This window comes from Eschrichtius robustus, chromosome 3 (assembly GCF_028021215.1).
Source record: "Eschrichtius robustus isolate mEscRob2 chromosome 3, mEscRob2.pri, whole genome shotgun sequence".
NCBI lineage: Eukaryota > Metazoa > Chordata > Mammalia > Artiodactyla > Eschrichtiidae > Eschrichtius > Eschrichtius robustus.
Genome location: NC_090826.1, coordinates 31,708,913 through 31,726,472, shown reverse-complemented (window position 1 = coordinate 31,726,472; position 17,560 = coordinate 31,708,913). Strand labels below are relative to the sequence as shown.

The 17,560-nt window shown below is 40.7% G+C and overlaps 1 protein-coding gene across 1 annotated transcript; it reads left to right on the top strand.

Annotated features, from left to right (window-relative positions):
- The first annotated feature begins 81 nt into the window (after positions 1-81).
- RRAGC (Ras related GTP binding C) lies at positions 82-16,742 on the top strand. Its single transcript, XM_068539562.1, has 7 exons — positions 82-403; positions 2,115-2,318; positions 3,286-3,485; positions 6,065-6,179; positions 7,152-7,294; positions 9,566-9,714; positions 13,834-16,742. The coding sequence occupies exons 1-7, from the start codon at positions 167-169 to the stop codon at positions 13,983-13,985; spliced, it is 1,200 nt and encodes a 399-aa protein (XP_068395663.1). The 5' UTR covers positions 82-166; the 3' UTR covers positions 13,986-16,742.
- The last annotated feature ends 818 nt before the right edge of the window (positions 16,743-17,560 follow it).

Below are 17,560 nucleotides of genomic sequence, written 5' to 3'. Positions count from 1 at the left end.
GAGGGGCCGGGTCCGGGCGCCGAGCCTATGAGAGACGGGCTCCGGGGGGCGGGCCGCATGGCGGTGGCGGCTGCCGGGGGCGGTGGCGGCGGCGGCCTGGGGAGGCGGCGGCCTGGCTCGGCCTGGCGTGGCCTGTCAGGGCGCGGGCGGCGGCGGCTCCAGCACCATGTCCCTGCAGTACGGGGCGGAGGAGACGCCCCTCGCCGGCAGTTACGGCCCGGCGGACTCGTTCCCAAAGGACTTCGGCTACGGCGTGGAGGAGGAAGAAGAGGAGGCGGCAGCCGCGGGCGGCGGGGTTGGGGCGGGGGCCGGCGGAGGCTGTGGCCCGGGGGGCGCTGACAGCTCCAAGCCTAGGATTCTGCTCATGGGGCTCAGGCGCAGCGGCAAGTCCTCCATCCAGAAGGTGAGTGGGGCCTCGCCGGCCCCTCCGCCCCTCCCCCTCCCTCCTCTCCCCGGGGGCGCGGGTGGCCGCCGGGGGGGAGGCCCCGAGGAGGGCGGCGGCCGGGCTGTCCCAGCGCGCTTTCTCTTCTCCTCCGGGGAGCAGAGCCTGGGCGCGGCCCTCGCCGGGACCCCGATCTTGGAGTCCACGCCCAGGTCAGCCGAGGCCGACTGGGTCCCCGCGCTCCCCGAGTGGCCGGAGCGAGGCAGGTGCCCGTGGCACCTCCTGGGACCTCGCCTCCTGGGACCCAGCCCCTGTGCCATTCACGAAACTGAGACTTGCTCCCCGGTTCTAACTTGGAGAACTTCCCACACTCCCTCCCCGGACCCGGTTGTGTTTGTGTCTCCTCTCACTTCAGGTGATCTGAGTTTTCAGGGCTTCCCAGGTGAGCCCCAGGGAGCAGCCTCAGAAAGAGTAGTGACTAACTCTTTGGCCTTTGTAGTGCCTGCTCTTGTTACTAGTACGAAGGAGACTTCACTGTGACATTTGTGGGATTTGGGGGCTGTTCTTCCACCTATTTTAGTACTTGTGGCCCGGTGAGTGTAATTACTAGTGATTTTCCCCCGTTTGTGTGTGGCTACAAAAATCTTGAGACCTGGAGAATATTTGCAGACCTTTGTCAGTCCATGTGCTTTCACTTGGGGAATGTCGGGAACGGATGGAGGGTTCCTCACTTTTTAATGAGGGGGAAATAGAGGCAGGGTTGACCTCCTTCATCAGCCATCGCTCTTACACACAAAGTGAGCTGGCGATAAAATGCTAGATACCTGGCCTTTTGCCCTTTCCACTCTGTTGCAGAGGTCTCTCCAAAATAAATCTCTGCATGATATTCTGTAGACATGATGTTTTTAAAAAGTAGCCTTCTTCCACATGTAATGGATTACTGTGTTTTATTTATCTTACTTTTACCTTTACAGCAAAATCTGAGTACATTTATGGTAGGTTTTTAGCAAACTGATTTTAATTCTTTTCACTTGTTACTCACTAAGCCTTGGGAGTAACTATCCATTTTCCTCATCTAGAAAGTAACAGGCAAATTTTGTGTTAGAATTGTATAGATTGTGATAATTGTGATTCTTAACAATTGCCTTTACCATTTCTTTGGGAGCTGTCTTTTCCCTGTCAACCCCCATTCTTTCCCCTCCCCACATATATTCCTCCTCCCTCAATATGTCACTTTCTGCTTGGTATAATTTGCCTTTGTTTCATTTTTTCCACAAGACTGCAAACCCATTGAGGGCAGGGTCCAGTCAGTTTCATTTCTGATTATTTCTCAGAGCCTGATGTGGGCATTCCGATAAGTTTTCAGTGAACAAAACTGCCTAAACTTTAGCTCTAAGTTTTCATAATCTTAAAGCAGATTTTGGCAGAATTGATAGTTTTACAGAAAAAAAAATCAAACTGAAATGAGAGACATTGCTACTGCTAGTATTGAATACAGACAGAAAATAGCAGAAACGTTTCAGCTTTTCTGGTGATTTGGTTTCAATAATTTGGTGTCTTCTGTTAGAAGTTAAAGGATAGTGGGTTCCAGTGGATACACCATTCACTTTTTACCTCTTTTAAAATTTTTGCTGTAGGATCAAGTTCTTTAAATTATGTTAATTCAGGGTGGAGTTCTGTATTGTAAATAAAAAGTGGAGTAGTCATTAAATTGTTTTCTTTCTTTTGACAGGTGGTGTTTCATAAAATGTCACCCAACGAGACCCTCTTTTTGGAAAGTACCAACAAGATTTACAAAGATGACATTTCAAATAGCTCCTTTGTGAATTTCCAAATATGGGATTTTCCTGGGCAAATGGACTTTTTCGACCCTACTTTTGACTACGAGATGATCTTCAGGGGAACAGGAGCTTTGATATATGTCATTGATGCACAGGTAGTTAGAAATGATACTGTTTACTTTTCTTCTCTGGTGACGGAAGATGTAGGAACAAAGGAAAGTTGTTTATTTGTCATGTGCTTCTTGCAGCTTATTTCTTGGCCAGTAGATTCCCTAACAGTGCAAGAGATGTACCTGCAGAGGTGCTTTGGGAACAGGCATGCCATTGTACAAGTACAGAATATCAGATGACTAGGAGATATGGTTTATATCCCTGAGTTCTAGTTAGTGAGCAGCGTTCCGTTTTTGTTAATAGTAGATATTGCTGTACTCTATTAACTATTACAGTAGTGATGTCACTCACTGAAAAGGTCTCATCAGTGCCCATAATATAAGGAGGAATGTGAGAACTGAGTCAGTAAATATTAAAGTGAATAGTTTCTTTAGTTGACCAAGTAGGGTTTAGCCCAACTAGCACTTATTGAGGGCCTAGCATGTGGCGGGCACTCAGACTGATGGGACGTGTCTCCATCCTTAAGAATCTTACTTTTTCTAAGCTTAAGCATTAGTTAGGAATGCTTTCTGAGTGACAGGCTCTGTAATGGATGCTTTCGTATACATGACCTAATTAATTTCTTCACAAAACTGGGAGGTAGGTACTGTAATTCCGATTTTATGGATGAGTAAACTGAGATCACAGAGTTTAAGCAACCTGCTTAAAGTCACACATCTAATGAATGGCAGAGCTGGGATTACTTTAAAAATTCTTTTGGGAAGAAGTGTCCATTTCCCATTTCCTTTCCTTATATTATCAGTATTAAAAATTACAAGCATTAACTTGGTAGTTGAATTCTTTATCTTGAGCGATTGAAAATCTGTTTAGTGGTATAAGTTAATATATTTGGATGTTTGAATATTTATGAATAATTAGGATAATATATTTTCTGTGGTTGGGGAAAGAGGTAGTTTGAGGCTTTCTTAACGTAAGATTTCTTTTTAAAAAATATTTTGTTCTGACTTACAGGATGACTACATGGAGGCTTTAACAAGACTTCACATTACTGTTTCTAAAGCCTACAAAGTTAACCCAGACATGAATTTTGAGGTTTTTATTCACAAAGTTGATGGTCTGTCTGATGATCACAAAATAGAAACACAGAGGGACATTCATCAAAGGGCCAATGATGACCTTGCAGATGCTGGGCTAGAAAAACTCCACCTTAGGTAACAACCTGTGTGTTTGATATGAGAGCCCTGAAAAGTGTGTAAATGTATTCCCATCTCTGTCATTACAAACACGTAGCTCTCTGTTACCGGTATACCCTTCCCAAATCTGTAATGTTTTTGATCTCTTTGTTGTTGAATTCAAGCAGGTTTGGGAGCCTGATGTTATTGAGAAGTTACTTTCCCCCTTTTTTGCATTTTCCCAGAGGTGGAAGTCACGTGAAGTGTGTTTCTGTAGGTGTGTTTACAAATTCATCTCAGGAGACTGGAGTCAGGCTGTTTCCTCATGGCATAAATCTGCTTTGGGGCTCCCCTCTCTTGGTTTCATTATTATTATTATTATTATTTTCCTTCTTGCCTCAGTTCAAGGAATCTCTGTCGCATTTGTTGTAAAAGTCTGTAGCTTGAGCTTCCACAGTATCTCTTTCAGTAGGAGGAGCCTTTTAAAGAGGGTACACTTTAAAGTCTGGACTCTAATGTATCTTGTTTATGTTTTTTAAAACACTTTATGCTTTTATGAATCTCTAAAAATTGGGTTAAGTGAGTGTATCTTATCAAGTTTAAAGAACTCTCAAGTTTAAAGAACTGCCGATTCATAAGTAAATATTAAGAAATTATTAAAGAACACCTACTAGATAGGATTGATGATTTGTGTACTTGTGTTCTGAAAGTGTATAAGAAATACTTCCTACATCTTATTTATTTATTTTTTTATGGTTTAGGTAGAAATGACTAATAAAATGTACCCAAGAAAATGTTCTTTTGATGATATAAACAGCTTAAAGGGGAAGCAGGCGAGAGACAAACCATAGCTATTTCCTTATCCCTGGTCTGTTATAATGACTTTTCTATAGGCTCAAGCCAACCCCCATTTTTCAACCCCTAATATTCTCTAGTGCCTCTGGCTCCAAGATCTTTCTGTTATTCTCCTAGGAAACCACATAGAAAAGTCTCATTGACCTCTAGCCTGGATTAAAATATGTGCAAGTAATTCAGGCTTTAAAAAAATTCAGCATTATTTGTAGGAGAAAGTGAAAGTATCGTCCCATAAAATTCCTCAATCTTATTCTTCCACCATGAATGATGGATTTTAAGCCATGATTATCCTGTGTTCTCCAGTGCCCATGGGAACCCTTCTCATCCTCTTAACACCATGTCTGTGTCCCTTTCCAGGGCATCCCACCTCACTGGTACGCACCATCCCTTTTTCCAGTTCTCTGTGGGGCGCTAGGCCTTGTTAACAGCATTAAGCTTTATTAGTAACTAGCAGGCCTATGGATGAGGCTGTATTTGATTTCCAATTTCCAGAAACTTAGCTTACTATAAAATGCCCTGTGGCTTGGAGGTTCTTCCCTGTCCCCATCCACCTCCAAGCCTCATAGTTCCTGCAGGACCTTCTCACACTGCTAAAATATTCCTTTGACCCTAGTGCCTGTGGGGGGATCATCTTGGTCTCACCTGTGCCGTTGTTCTAACATCTAGATTAGAGCCGCATCTAGGTTAGCTTCTTAGGTGAGCTCTTTGAAAGTATCTTTAAATTAGGTACAAAGTGTGATATAAACAGTTATGTGTCTCTGACTTTGTAATTTGTGTTTATAATTATATAATGGATACAACTTTATAACGAAGAGTATGTTTCCTGAGTGAAAAAGTAGGTATTTCCTGAGTGAAAAAGTAGGTATTTCCTGAGTGAAAAAGTAGGTACAGTAGGTAAAAGTAGACCACACTGTTATTGTTAAAGGTCTCTCTCTCAAATACGTGTTTTGTTAAATCTACAAAATTTACTTCACTGTCTATCCTCTTAGGCCTCCAGATAGCTGTTCCATTCTCTCTAGAGCCCCCGCTCTCATCCTCCTTAATATGTTATTTACATAAATTCTAAGCTCCAGTTTTATTCATTCATTTATTCACCAGATGTTTATGAGCACTCTTCAGGGTAGTGGGCCTGCAGCTGTGAGCAAGGCTGACAGAGTCTCTGTCCTCATGGAGCTTATATTCTGATGAATGAGACAGCTCAGAAGCACTTATAAATAAATGTATAGTATAATTTTAAGTACTTACCAGTGCTGTGAAGAAAAACAAATTAGGGGAAAGGGGTTGAGAGTAATGGGTACAGGGGTACTATTTTAGGTAGGGGGGTCAGGAAGGAACTTCCTGAAGCGGTAACATTTTAGTAGAGACCTGTATTGTATTCTTATTTAATAAATGTCACCTATCTCCTATGAGCTTTCTCTTGGTTTTTCTCATGGTTTTTGTCAGTTATGGGCTTAAGAAACCAAGGTTTTTGGATCAGATTGCAAAGACTTAGGTGAATATTCAGGTTTCTGCATCTGAAAATGCTTTCCTGAGTACTGCCTCAATTGCCCTCTGTGTAAATGTGATAAAGGGATGGAGAGCTACAAGCCAGGTGGGGAAACTGCATTTGTCATCTTGCATGATGGGGATGGTACACAAGATAAAGAGGCTTTATTTGAACTTATGGAAATCAAATGTTAAGAAACTTAAAATTTTATGTATCATGATAATTGTCACTGGACTTAAGATTTTTCAAATTAATCAAACTATGTTGTGTTTTTCAGCTTTTATTTGACTAGTATCTATGACCATTCAATATTTGAAGCCTTTAGTAAGGTGGTGCAGAAACTTATCCCACAACTACCGACCTTGGAAAATCTATTAAATATCTTTATATCAGTAAGTGAGCTATTTAATTCACTGTAGTTTCTGGTTCCGTTTTTGTTGAATATATTTGTGTTATCAAGTTCTCCAAAAAATGGCTGGAATTAGTCTGAATCAAGCTTAAGGACTAATGATACAATTAAATGTAAAGTAAGTAATAAAAACGTTTAAAAAATGGCTTATTTTCTAAATTTTTTCCTTAATACTCACTTTTTTTGTTTTAAAATGCCCTGATGAAAAATTTTCTCATGCTTTCTGAATTAATATCTTCATGGTATCTGTTTCCTGAAGGAAGAGTAGAAAGTAGGGTAGACTGGGTTTTGGGAATTGGACTTAATCTCTGCCTTACTGGAGGTCACATTGAAAAATTGATCCTTTCCTTGCTAACTATAATCTGTGTCATATTTCACATTTCTTATTTTGAGGATTCAGCTTAATAAAAAAGGATATTCTTCCAATAAATTTAGCATTCAGCCACTATATTTCCCAAACATTTCTTTGAAGGACTCAATGTGTAGTGATCCCCAATTCTTTGGGCTTTTTGGGTTATGCTAGATGTTAACGTGAAACATTCTTTAATGGTTTGCTAATTGCCACATCACGCCTTTCTGGTAGCAAGGTCATTTGAATCAGAGATTGATTATTGCCACAAAAAGGATTATTGAAAATGTAGCATGGCTTGATTTTTGGAGAATTTTTTGGGTGTGTGTGCGGCGTCTTAGGAAATAATTCATTTAAGTAAAGAGGATGAAGAAAAAACAAATTTGAGTGGTGCGATTATGTCAGTAAATCAGAGCAGAGAAATAATTCCACTTTTATTCTTTGGATAAGAGAAGTGTCTCCTAAGCAAGTACTATTTGCTCTTTTGGTTTTAGGTTGTATAATTAAAAATGCTCTTAGATGTTAATCAGTGATTCAAGATCTTTGATAAGTTTACAAATTGTGATTCTTAAAAAAAAAATGAACACTCAATTTTGTTTTTTCAAGAATTCAGGTATTGAAAAAGCTTTTCTCTTCGATGTTGTCAGCAAAATCTACATTGCAACGGACAGTTCTCCTGTGGATATGCAGTCGTATGAACTTTGCTGTGACATGATTGATGTTGTAATTGATGTGTCTTGTATATATGGGTAAGTTGTACATATATATTTCTGCAAGATCTCAGATATGGGGAAGACTACCAGCTTGATTTGTCAGGGGGATTAATTTCTGAGGCGTCTAGCAAGTACTGTATGAAGTAGAATTGTTCTGACCGTAGTGCTTCAACTTGGAGCATGATTTCTGTGTGGGTGGGCTGCTGGGTCTTACTCCTTCGAAATAGGTGGATGAGAGCGGTGTGACTAGTGCCAGACTTACTATCACTGAAAGTTTCACCTGCTATTATTTGGGGGGTTTGTACTGTGTCTTCTCGCTACTGCGACTTAGCTAGATCAATAAATAAGATTAATTATTTAAAACACTCTGAATAACAAAGTATGTACTGGTTCCTAATTTAATCTCAGGTTTTGTGGAACTGAGGGATCCTTAATCTTTCAGAAAGCTCAGAAACAAGGAAATCAGAATTCTGGATGTCAGAAGAACTTATAAACATTTGACCTGTACATCTCAGTTTCCAAAATAAGTCTCTAAAATATAAACTCTTGTTTTATGCAAATTTACCACACTCTATACAGAAATTTGTAAAAGCTGGCAAAGAAGGGATTTTGTAGAATAGCCCAGAGGACAAGTGAAAACTTTGGTGAACTTACTGGTGTTTCAAAAGCCAGTAACCTCTGCAGCCTCTAATAGCCCTGATTCATCTCATGTATTAATGTCAGTCCTCACAATGCACTTTCTTGATGCTCTGACATTACCTTTGCTTTCTGATACCTGTGTCCTTTATCTGTTGTTCCTCTCTGCTCCACCTAGTCTAAATTCCTCTTTCATCTCTCTGTCCCTACCCTTTACCTTGCTCTCTCCGCCTGACTTGTCAGTGTCTTTGTCCAGCTGCCTCTGGGTAGGAGAATGCATTTGTGTTACCTCTTCTTTACCTGTCTATTCTTGTCTTGCATTCCTGTCTCCCTTTCAGTTTTGTGATTATATGCTCTCCTTTGTTTTTATTCTTTCCACAGTGAAAATGAGATTTTGTCCGTAGGTTATGCAGAAAAGTTTCATGTTCCTATTCCTAATTTTAAAAATGGATGAATAGAACATTCGCCTTTTCTTTAAAACAAATCAAATTTTCATAAGCCAATTTTTATAACTAAAAAAATCAAATTTAGTTATAAAGTTTATTTTCAGTATAAGGTACACTGTAAACTACATTATATATGATAAAGTACATTATAAAAAGGAAGAGAAATAGCTACTACTTCGTTATTCTTAACACAATATATGTGTGCAATTCAGTATGCTTTATTGAAGTTCAGTTTGCTGCTTATTTGATTTTTTTTTTTTTTTTGCCTGCATTGGGTCTTCATTGCTGTGCGTGGGCTTTCTCTAGTTGCGGCGAGCAGGGCTACTCTTTGTTGCAGTGTGCGGGCTTCTCATTGCGGTGGCTTCTCTTGTTGCGGAGCACGGGCTCTAGGTACACGGGCTTCAGTAGTTGTGGCACGCGGGCTCAGTAGTTGTGGCTTGCGGGGTTTAGAGCACAGGCTCAGTAGTTGTGGTGCACAGGCTTAGTTGCTCTGTGGCATGTGGGATCTTTCTGGACCAGGAATCGAACCTGTGTCCCCTGCATTGGCAGGCAGATTCTTAACCACTGTGCCACCAGGAAGTCCTGCTTACTGACTCTTGATTTACGTTTTTTGAACGGGACCGTATTTATTTATTTTAGTTTTTGTATTTACTCCTTTTTCACTGATGGCAGTTTTCATATTTCAGGTCCTTCTTTATTTGTAGAGGGTGTCAGCACCAATTAGTGTGAGGGAAGATTGGAAACCTGCTGTGTTCCATGCATCCTAGGTGAACAAGGTGATGTGAGCGCATGGAATGAATACTGCAGCATGGGCTGGGCACCCATAGCTAAACACAGCTTCTGTTCCAATAAGGGCGAGCCGGCATTCTCCTTTCTCAAAAGACATATATACACTACCAAACGTAAAATAGATAGCTAGTGGGAAGCAGCCGAATAGCACAGGGAGATCAGCTCGGTGCTTTGTGACCACCTAGAGGGGTGGGATAGGGAGGGTGGGAGGGAGGGAGATGCAAGAGGGAAGAGATATGGGAACATATGTATAATTGATTCAGTTTGTTATAAAGCAGAAACTAACACACCATTGTAAAGCAATTCTACTCCAATAAAGATGTTAAAAAAAAAAAAAAAAGATGTTCAGGAAGCTGGGTGGAAAGCCTTATTGTGCAAATGTGACAAAATGCTGAGTTGGGAAACCTCTAATGAATGATACTTTGTTTTAAAACAGGTTAAAGGAAGATGGAAGTGGAAGTGCTTATGACAAAGAATCTATGGCCATCATCAAGCTGAATAACACAACGGTCTTGTATTTAAAGGAGGTGACTAAATTTTTGGCACTGGTCTGCATCCTTAGGGAAGAAAGTTTTGAACGAAAAGGTAATGCATTTTAAAAAGCTTTCTTTAAGTTCTTTGTCATAATTTCTTAGGTTCTTGAAAGCAAGAAAAAACAATATTGCAGTGTTAGAGAATTTACCAGCTCAGACTACTTTTGTACCTTCCCGTCCACGTACAGTGCAGACTTTCTCCTGCCTTTTTTTGGTCTTTTATTTTAAATCAAGTTTTTTATTCCAGCCTCTCTGATTTTACATCCTTCCATTACCTGTCTAACTGCCTACGGTTTGGCTTCCACCTGAACCAGTCTGCTGAGGCTGTTTGAGAGGTTACCTGGTCTCCTTCTTGTTGCATTCAGTGGCCTTTTCTCATTCTGTGGCCTCTTCAGGCTTCTGAAGCATGTGACCCTGTCAGTCCCTCTTCCCTCAAGCTTTCTTCTCCCTGCTTCCCTAAAGCAGAACTTGCCGGGTTCTTCTCTGTGTTTGTTTCTCTGACCACCTGTCCTGTTTCTTCTGTTTTTCTTTTTCTGAGTGTTCTTCAGAGCCAGGTCTCCTGCTCACTTCTTCACTTAATTCTCCTGGTCAGCGCATCTCATCCGTGCCTTCAGTTAATCTTCTCTGTGTAGTTGATTGGAAAATTCACCTCTCCAACCCTGGCTTGGGCCTGTGTTTCCATCCTGTGTTTGGAGCTGTTAGTAAGACATCTTCACTTAAATATTTTATCTTGTCCATGGTGTCAAAAACTGATGAATATTTTCCCCTTTGTTTCATGACCCTCCGGCTACTCTACTTCTGTTACTCGTTATGCCATTTTTCTGGTGTCCAAGCTTAGCTATGTGCAGTCAGGTAGTCGTATGGTGTAATTGCCCATGAGGCTCTTGCAGATCATCTCACAGAGGGCATTCTGTGTTTTCCTTTTTCCATTCTTTTCCTGTGTTACATTCAGTTTTCACCAAATCTTACCATTTGTTTCTTGGAACTGTTTCTCGGGTGTCCTTTCCATTTCCACTGTTGGTGACTCCAATCCGGGTCCTCATTCCTCCAGCCTGTGGTGCTGCATTCAACATATATATTAAGGGCTCAGCATGTGTCCTCTTTTATTCTAAAGGCAGACTAGTTTTCAGAAAATTCCTTTTATCATGTTATTTAACTACTCAAGGATCTATAGTAACTCTCTGTTATTCACTGCAACGAGTCCCTGCTCTTCTGCCTGGGTTTTTGTGATATTAATTAATATTGAATGAATTAATATGATTTCATTGATGTTGATATTAATGAAATATTTTAGATATACAAAGTGTTTTGGGTACAAGAAAAATGTGAGTATTCACCTTTGAGCTTAAGAACTGAAACATGACAAATACATATTTGTCTTCTGTGTGTTTCTCAGTTGAAACCCTCTCTTGCGCTCTGTTGTAGTGTTTTCTTTTTCCTGTGCATGATTTAGTCTTTCACTTCATATCTATCCTTAAACAATATAGGGTATTATGTATCTTTGTGTAAATAATGTCCAAATGTAAGTTGTCTTCTGCAACTTGCTTGTTTCTCTTCATTCAAGATTGTTTTTGAGATTCATCCATATCGATAGATGTAGCTCCAGTTCGTTCATTCAGTTGTCACTGCCACACAGTAGTCTATGGATTGCATGTACCACAATTTATATTCTTCTTGCTGGACATGTAGATGATTTTTAAGATTACAAATAGTTTTGCAAGAAATGCTCATGAACAAGTTTGCCTTTGCACATACGGAGAATTTCTCAAGAGTAATAAGTATTTAGGAGTGGAATTTATAGAGGACATATGTCTTCAGCTTTATTAGGCATTATTGAATTGCTCTCCAAAGTGGCTTTATTTTCACCCCAGACAGTGCTTTGTGGGAATTCTTGTCACTTCAGGTCCTTGATAATATTTGATATTGTTAGACTGTTTAGTTATTGTCAGTCTGGTAGGTGTGAAATGGTATCTCATTTGGCTCCGGTTTTTATTTCTTTAATTACGGGTTAGAGCAAGCATCTTTTTCACTGCAGGTACCCTTTTATGTCTGTTCGGGTGTCTTCTCTGGTAATTTATCTGTTCATATACTTTTATCTTTTTTGTACTGTGTGTTTTTTGTACTTCTTAGGAGTTCTTTATTTTTCTCCATTCTAATCTTTAAAAATTTTAAAAACTTTTGGTTATGGAAATTTTCAAATATACACAAACGTAGACTAGCACAGCAATTCCATGTACCCATCTCCCTGCTTTCACAGTCATCAAGACATGGTCAATCTTATTTGCTGTATATCCTCCTCACAACTAAATTATTATCTTTTGCTCTTTTGTTGTGGAAACTGTCAAACATAAAAAAGTAGAGAAAATAATGTGAGGAACCCCTTTTTATCTATCACCCAGATTCAACAGTTATCAAAATCATAGCCATTCTTATTTGCTTGCTATACCTTTTTCCCTACTGGGTTATTTTGAAGCAGATCTCTAACATCAAATCATTTTGTCTATACAGATTTCAGGAGGCGTCTGTAAGAGGTAGGGCACTTTTTAAAGCATAGCAGTATTACCATCAGTAGATGTGTTTAAAAAAAAAATTAACAGTGATTTCATAATATCATCAAATATCCAGCCAGTGTTCACATTTCCTTGATTGTCAGTTTAATTTTACCATTTGCATAGAAGTCAATTTTAATGTAGTTGTACTTATTAAAACTTTTATTTTTTCCTGAATCTGAAGGACCTCCGTAATTTGACTCTAACCTGCTTATTCAGACTCCATTCCCAGTACTTCTCCCCAAAATTCTCTGCCCCTATCTCCAGCCAGACCAGTGTCTTTCCTGTTTTCCACCTGTGTGCTGTGTTTCCTCATTGCCAGCTCCCTGCTGTTGTCTTGAGATTCTGCTCTTCTTTCCTGCCTGATTAAATCCTGCCTGTATCCTCAGAGCTCTGCCTCACACCTGAAGCTTTCATTGCTGCTCTTGCCCTGCACTTGGCTCTCCCACCTTTGGACTTCTTTCACAGTAGTCATTTTAACATCAGATTGTTGTGATTTCTTTCTTGTGTGCTGTCTTTACATCCCAGTATCCTCGAGGACGTAAGTCCTCTCTTTCTGCTCTGCCCTTCTCAGCACTGGCTTCTATTCTCAAGTTCTCCTCGTGATCTGGAATGGCTCCTGGAGCTCCAGCAATCTTATCCATATTCTGGACATTAAGGAGGAATGGGGAGGAATAGGGAAGTCTTCCTTAAAAGGAGACTTCACAGAAGTCTCACACACTTGAATTTATCTCAGTGGCCAGAATTGGTCATGTGTCCATATGTACCTGTAGGGAGCCCTTTGTTTGACCGAAATCTTATTTGGAAGCCAGTTCATAAAGCAGATGAGGACAGAGCTGCCTTACCTCCCCTATAGGGGAAGCAGGCTTCCTGAGGCTCTGCCTGATGGGCCTCTCTGACACCTCCCAACCCCATGGCTCTACTGAGCAGTTTGCAAAACTGTTGTTCCAACTGTTTCCTTCAGCTTTTCTTTGGCTGCCTCAGAGACTTGTAAAAGGAAAAGCTTGATAAATCAAAAAGTATTTTACTTTCACTTTAGATTTCATTGTAAATTTTCTTAGCAAATTTGTCTTCCTGATTGCTTTTTTATTTTTTAATTTTTTTTATTTTTTTAAAATTTTAGTTTATTTATTTATGGCTCTGTTGGGTCTTCGTTTCTTGTGCGAGGGCTTTCTCTAGTTGCGGCAAGTGGGGGCCACTCTTCATCACGGTGCGCAGGCCTCTCACTATCGCGGCCTCTCTTGTTGCAGAGCACAGGCTCCAGACGCACAGGCTCAGTAATTGTGGCTCACGGGCCCAGTTGCTCCGCGGCATGTGGGATCTTCCCAGACCAGGGCTCGAACCCGTGTCCCCTGCGTTGGCAGGCAGATTCTCAGCCACTGCGCCACCAGGGAAGCCCCTGATTGCTTTTTTATTTACCGTGTTCACTTCCAGGCCCCAGAGGTAACCAGTGTTAACACTTGGGCATACGCTTCATCATGTTTCCGGTGTGAAGAATTCCTCAATTGGATATATGTTTTTAAATACATATCAATTATTTTTTTTCCGTCACCAAATGTTTCCTAGTAGATAGTCTCACAGTTGACATTCAGGAGGCCTGATCTCCTTTTTCTCTCCTGCAGGTTTAATAGACTACAACTTCCATTGTTTCCGAAAAGCTATTCATGAGGTTTTTGAGGTGGGTGTGACTTCTCACAGGAGCTGTGGTCACCAGACCAGTGCCCCCAGCCTGAAAGCGTTGACACACAACGGCACGCCACGAAATGCCATCTAGCCTGAATGCCGGTGGTCGGGGTCTGTGCCAGCTTATTCTTCACTCCAGGGTCAGATGCCACGTGCTACAGGACATGGAAGTTGCCGCTTGTGGGAATCTGGTGCCTGTTGCACTAGAGACAAGGGGTAGAGTTTCTCATTTGGATGAAAACCCCTTCAACCAGTGGTGTGCAACTGAAGCTACTATTTCTTTTTTTTAAAAAAATGGCAAAAAATTCTATAGACCACAGACCTCAAGTGTCTTTCTCCTCTTGGGGGTCCTACTTTAAGTAGTTGGGATATTTTGGACCTGGAGATAACACCACTTACCCATCCTTACCAGAGAATGTTGCTGTCAATTACCAGTTGAAAATAATAGAAAGAACTGAGTTTTTATATGCTTCGCTTAGATTTTCATTTGAGTAGTCTCTGAAAATCCTGCCTTGCTTAAGTTCTAACACTGCCTCTCAGATTTCAATTTTGGACCTTGCACACCTCAGACCTTCTAAATGCATTTGCTTGCTAACTCAGAAGACACATGGTCTGACTGCAGCAAAGGACATTCCTGTATTTGTTTCTGAAGAAATGAGAAAATTGTATGCTGCATCAAGTCGAGAGCAAGGCTCAACAGTGGCCGCTGCATTAGTTCCCTCGGAAGTGTTGAAGAACGAACTTTAAAACAGAAGAAAATTTTTGCACCTGTGTTTTGGGTACCAGATATCTGGGTTCTTGCTCCCACGTTAGATAAATGATTCTGATCACTGTAACAAAGGGAATTAAAAAAAAATTTGTTTTCCCCGCAATCTCCTCCTCTTAGGAGGGAAACTCATTATGTCACTGAATTATGTAGCTCACTTTTCTTTAAACTTGATACCAGCCCCCACATTCCTTTTATTCTGAGCTATCGAGATCCTTTAAGAATTGCTGTTTTGTTGATCCTGAATGACCCTAAGGCGCTGGTGGACTGCCCACTGGGACTTGAAGAGAGCACATGGCACCACGGCGTGTCGTTAAACATACTTCGTCTTCAGTATTCCGATGCCAAGTGTCAACTGTGGTACTTTCTTCACCTAGGATATTAATTCATAATTGTTTCTTTTTGTTGAAGGTTGATACCCTTTTCCATTGACTTAAACTTACACGTTATTTTTACTCCACATGCCCAGTAGTCATATATTCCAAAGCCACTGGACCACTTGAGTACATAAGTGCCACTGTTTAATGAAATATGTATATTCAGGTCTGTAAACCTAACCGTGTGACTTGGAGTGCTTCCTGCAGACGATTCTGACTGTTGAGTATTTACATGGACCATGGTGATATCCAAAAAAAAAAAATGCTTTTATATTTATAGATTATTTCATTGAACTACATAAAATGGGTATCAATAAATGTATTTACTCCAGAATAAGTTTTTTATTTGCCTAAGGTAATAGAAGGTTGGGGTGATGGAACATTGGCTTGTCCTGCTCTGTCATTATCCATTTCTTCTTCTTTTGCTGCCTCATATGGTTAAAATGCCTTATGTTTCAGGACTTCCAAGTTCTGTCCTGTTGCAGGAATTTTCATGCCTTGTGTCCAGATATCATCTCCTGGCCCATTTCTGTTTAGGGTAGGAGGTCTAGGTAAAAATGGTGTTTCATACCAACAGATCTCACTCATGGTGGGGAGTATCCAGGGCCTGGCATAATTGATGTATGATATCCAAACCAGGAAGCGGTTCAGGGGATGAGATGAGTAGAATACAGTATACAAAATTTGTACCGATTCCAGCTCATTTTTCATTTCTTCCAGTTTCTGAGATACTCATTATTGACCCTTCAGTGTAAGTTCTGCTTACACAGTTAGGTTGGGTCTCAACTGGTTGGAGTAAAGTATACATCAGTTTATAGAAAGGAGGGAGGTGGAGGTTGAAAGATCTTTAATTTCATGATTGGGTTACTTTAGTTAATTTTAAAACAATTGGAAATCACAAAAATAGATTTGAAAAAAAGCTTAAAATACTATCTAATCCTGTATCCTTTTTCAAATTATGGGAACTGAAGTCCAGAGGAGTAAAGAACATTGTCTAGGGTAATAGATGGGATGAACATGTTAACTTAAACTCCAAATCAGGGTACTGTTGAGAGCGGAAGGGATGCCATTAATAATTATGCCAGAGCAAAGGGTGTAAACTACGCTGTTCTGGGTAAACCAGGGGGCAACCCAGTCATAGATGTAGTTAGTGGTGAAGTGGGGGCCTGTGCTGCAGACCTGGCAGCCCAGTGCTGCCTGCCTCATCTCCAGCCTCAGGCTCCCATTGGCTCAATGGAGATGATGCCTCAAGATGAGTGTACCGTGGCACATAGGTGCCCAAGAAATATTTTTTCCTACTACTATGGAAAATTATAAATTCAGGGAGTGATTAAGGAGAACAGGTGAAAACTGGTGGAATAGAAATAAAGTGAATGAAGAAAGGGGACAACTCAGGAAAAGGAAATGGAAAAATCAGAAAACTATCAAGGAGGGTTTGCCTGAAATGTTTTGCATCTCGATGGGTGTTTATCTGCACCTGGCTACCTCAGAGAGCTGGGAGAGATGGTGAAATAAAACCTTTTAAATCTTTTGCAGCAGGGTGTTTGAGCTGTTTTACATGCCACTACCTCTCCTGTTCACACACACACATACGCACATTCACACATGCACGTGTGTACACACACAGACACGTATGTAATGATGTCCCAATACAGAATGCTCAAGTTATTTGGAATTGTATTAATTTACCTCCTACGTTTAGCATTCTTTGTGTACACAGAGAAACAAGTGATTTTAAAGATAAAATTACGATTGTCACAAGCTTAATGTGTGTGATTCGTGGGCTTTGTTAAGATTCTCTATCTGTCCTGTTTTGTTTTGCAAATGCTGACAGCTCTTCCAGTTATATCCAGAAGAGGTTCATTAGTGGATATCATTATTGTTTTTCACCTAAGCTAGCAAAGTAACTTTAAACACTCCCCTTCTTTCCCCCAGAGACCCTGAAGGAACACAGTCTTCCAAGGGACTATAGGTGGCAGCTGGGCATAGCTGGATCATATTTCTGTTAATAGCATCTTCCTTGAACTGCTCCTACAGAGTTGGGAGTCTGGACGTGTAAAGAGCACGCAGGAGGGACGTGAAGGGACAGCAACTACTACAGATTATTTCAGGTGGTTTCTATGTGTATTACCTCACGTAATCTTCACAGTACCTGGTGAGGTAGGTCCTCTGTTCTATTTGCAGATGGGGAAACAGGCCTGGCGAGGCCTAATAGTGAGTGGTGGAGCTAGAATTGGAATCCATGCAGTTTGATTCTAGAACCTGCATCCTTAAATCACCACTTGACCTTGCTTCCCTAGTAGGGAGGGAGGGTTTACTCATGGGGTGTTTTGCAGAAAATGAATTCTATAGTTAAATTTTGGAAACAGCATTCTGTAGTCTCTTCTTGGAGATTTACTATGTACAGTCAGATATTAAATTCTCTGAAAAGACCTGCGATAGAGAAATCTGTTTACCTTGGTTTATATCCCACGTTCCTAAGTTTGACTGTTTTAAGAAATGCCTATTCAAGCAGCATATAAT